This window comes from Poecilia reticulata, linkage group LG17 (assembly GCF_000633615.1).
Source record: "Poecilia reticulata strain Guanapo linkage group LG17, Guppy_female_1.0+MT, whole genome shotgun sequence".
Lineage (NCBI taxonomy): Eukaryota > Metazoa > Chordata > Actinopteri > Cyprinodontiformes > Poeciliidae > Poecilia > Poecilia reticulata.
The window spans coordinates 29,471,032-29,474,554 of NC_024347.1; the positions used below are offsets into that span (position 1 = coordinate 29,471,032).

At 38.3% G+C, this 3,523-nt stretch overlaps 1 protein-coding gene across 3 annotated transcripts in view; it reads right to left on the bottom strand.

The window, feature by feature from the left end:
- The window catches only part of LOC103479981 (zinc finger protein 568-like), a 100,611-nt gene that overhangs the window by 28,486 nt on the left and 68,602 nt on the right, over positions 1-3,523 (bottom strand). The window contains exon 2 of one of the 3 annotated variants that reach the window (XM_017309938.1): positions 2,695-2,767. The exons of the other annotated variants lie outside the window; for them this stretch is intronic. Within the exon in view, the coding sequence (XP_017165427.1) occupies positions 2,695-2,767 (73 nt within the window). The remainder of the gene's footprint in view (positions 1-2,694; positions 2,768-3,523) is intronic. 3 annotated transcript variants of the gene reach the window in all.

Consider the following 3,523-nt stretch of genomic DNA (forward strand, 5'->3'; position numbering starts at 1 on the left):
GATCCCCATCATTCTGCGCTGAGCATCGAGCTCTTCCTCGTAGCAAATGATGGTTTTTTCAACCTCTGTGAAGATTTCTTGAGCAGCAGCAGTTAATCGCTCTCTGATAAACTCTCTGAGATGCTGAACTGAAGACATGGTTGCTGAAATATTAGCTGAGATGGGACAATGCAGCAGCTACCTAGCTTCTTCTTTAGTTTTTTATACTGTGGGCAAAACAACGAAATTGGCGCGATACCGCCCCCTACTGAACTGGAGTGTGAACACGCAATAAGGAAGGAAATACTTCTTGGTTATCTGGCGGTTGGCAACAAACTTTTAGTAGCATTACGGCCACCTGTTGGCATGGAGTGTGGCTCGTGATGTCTGTCTGTCTGTCTATCTATCTATATCATCAAATTCTATGAAATAATTTAGTTGTTTTTTTTAAATTAATAACTATTTGTATATGTTTACCACCCAAATTATTCGTCAAAATATCTAATAAATTAACCTTTTCCTTAACACTTTCAAACTCTCTCCTTATATTTCTTCTTTCTTTTTCATATTTATGACATTCTGGTATAACATGCTCTATTGCTTTATATTTTACAGAGATCACATTTGCCAGTATTGAGCTTTCGAATTTTAAAAAATGTGTTCAAATCTCAACTTTGTCATTCTTTCCTCCTTTCCATTTCTTCTTTCTCCTACAATGTTTTTTCTTCATCCCACCTTTCTGCCATTCGTTCATCAGTTTTTGTTTAACTATACAATTTCCCTCATATTTACTTGTGGTAAAACTAGTAGGATTTTGAATTGCCATTTTATCTGCCCTCTCATTTTCTTCTACTCCAACATGTGCTGGAATCCACACAAATGTAACCGTCAAACCCATATTTTGTATTCTGAATAATGCATGAAATATTTCAAATAAAATGTCCGTCGTACTGTCTGAATGATTATATTTTAAACTTAATGCAGAGCTTGAATCTGAACAAATTATTGTTTTAATGGTTCTTTGTCTTCTATCCACTGTAAAGCTAATATTGCCAACATTTCTCCTGATAATCCGTCTGTATGTTTCTCTATTTTTATACTGAATTCTGGTTCTACAAAAGCCATTCCTATTTTTCCAGGTAGTTTAGATGCATCTGTATAGATTTGAATATATTGATAATTGTTTAAACATAATTGTACTCAATAATTATCTATAGTGTAACATTTATCTCGTTTCTTTTCCATTATTGACATATCTACTATTGCTCTGGTAGAATCCATGGTGGTTGTATAATTGATATTGGTGTTTGACTAATTTCTAATCTATTCATTTGAAATAATTTTGTTTTCAGTTATCCATCCAAAACTCATTTCTTTCTTTTCTTTTTCCCCAACATGGATTTAAAATTTCCCAAGTTGGATGATCAAAGTTATTGCCTTGTAAATTTAACCAGGAACTTATTTCTAATTTTCTTCTCCTTAAATCTAACAGCATTTCTCCCATTTCCCCTTATATTGCTGCTGTTGTGGTTTTAAATGCTCCGGTACCTAATCTTAATGCCTGATATTGAATAATTTTTCTAATTTAACCAGATGTGCTTTAGCTGAAATACAACTTCATATTATTCATAAGTCTTTATTTCTGGACAAAATTATTTCAGTGATATTTAAAAAAATTAAATACACAAATCATTAAGTAAAAAAAATGGATGGATGGATGGATGGATGGATGGATGGATATTTTCACGTTTTTGGCTTCAAAGTGGCCCCTGACCAGTATGGGTTTTCATGTGAATGATCAAATGATCCCTTCGACAGAAGTTTTTCTCACAAGACTGGCATGAAAAAGGCTTCACACCTGTATGGATTGTCTTGTGACGATTTAAATACCTAATTTGAGAGAAACTCTTTCCACATATCTGGCATGAAAAGGGCCTCTCACCTGTATGAATTCTCTTGTGCCTCTTTAAATCAATATTTCGAGAGAAACTCTTTCCACATAACTGGCATGAAAAAGGCTTTTCACCTGTATGAATTGTCTTGTGACGATTTAAATACCTAATTTGAGAGAAACTCTTTACACATATCTGGCATGAAAAAGGTTTCTCACCTGTATGAATTTTTTTGTGGCGATTTAAAACATTAATTAAAGAGAAACTCTTTCCACATGTTTCACATGAAAAAGGTTTCACACCAGTGTGAGTTCTGTAATGGTTTTTCAAGTTACACTGATGTGTGTAACATCTCCCACAAATGTCACATTTGAAAGGTCTTTTCTTTGTGCCAGTATCAGACTGACTCTCTGACAAAGAGCAGCTGCTTCCTTCCTGATCTTTGCTCTGAATCACTGGAGAGATCTGAAGGGAAAGCTGCTCTGTTCTTGTCTCTTCTTCACTCATATCATCTTCCTGAAGAGTAGAAGTCTCAATCATAGCAACAAACTGCTTCTGGACAAGCTGCTCTCCCTCCTGACTGCTGCAGAGGTCCTTCTGGTCCTGTCCAGTTGGTAAATATTCTGGTGGCTGCTGTTCACGTTGAAGCACCAAAGAATCTAGTTCATCTTTTCTCACGTGCAGCAGTGGATATTCTATTTCTTCATGTTTGAAATGTGTAGGTTCTGGTTCCTCCTCTTCTTTTTTAATCCATTTAGGTTCTGGTTCCATCTGTTCCTCTTCAGTCCACTGATGTTCTGCTTCTTTCTGGTCCTGACTGGACCTACTTGCCAGGCTACAGACTTGATGGATGACAGAATCTTCCTCCTCATTGGAGACACTTGGTTGGTGGAGTTCTGTGGGAACAAATAATGACATCATTAATATAATTTAATTGATGACTATCTCATAGATCAGCCCAGTTTTCCCTGCAGATTGTGGTCTGTAGGCATCATGCGGTTCATCAAAAATTAGCTTGAAGAGTTTAACTGAAAGATAAACTCCCTTAAAGATTCCTTAAAGATAGGGTGAGAAGCTCGGTCATCTGGGAGGGACTCAAAGTAGAGCCGCTGCTCCTCCACGTTGAGAGGAGCCAGTTGAGGTGGTTCGGGCATCTGGTCAGGATGCCTCCTAGACGCCTCCCTGGTGAGGTGTTCCGGGCACGTCCCACCGGGAGGAGGTCTCGGGGAAGATCCAGGACATGCTGGAGGAACTATGTCTCTCGGCTTGGGGTTCCTGGAGGAGCTGGAAGAAGTGGCCGGGGAGAGGGAAGTCTGGGCCTTCCTTCTGAAGCTGCTGCCCCCGCAACCCGACCCCGGATGAAGCGGAAGAAAATGGATGGATGGATGGATGGATGGATGGATGGATGGCAATAACCTTTGAGACAATTAATCGCTCAGCTAAATTTGTTATTGTGACAGGCCTTCTGTGCCTGGACTTGGACTTGGAAAGCGTTTTTCTTTGTGGCTCAGAAGATACGATGACAACATCAAGGAATGCAGGCAGAAGAGAGAATAAAAACGAGTCAAAAGATTTTAATTGTTCTTTTTCTGATTTAAAATGAACACATCCTAAGATTGTGGTAAGGGGAAAATCGAGGCAAAAAAAAAAAA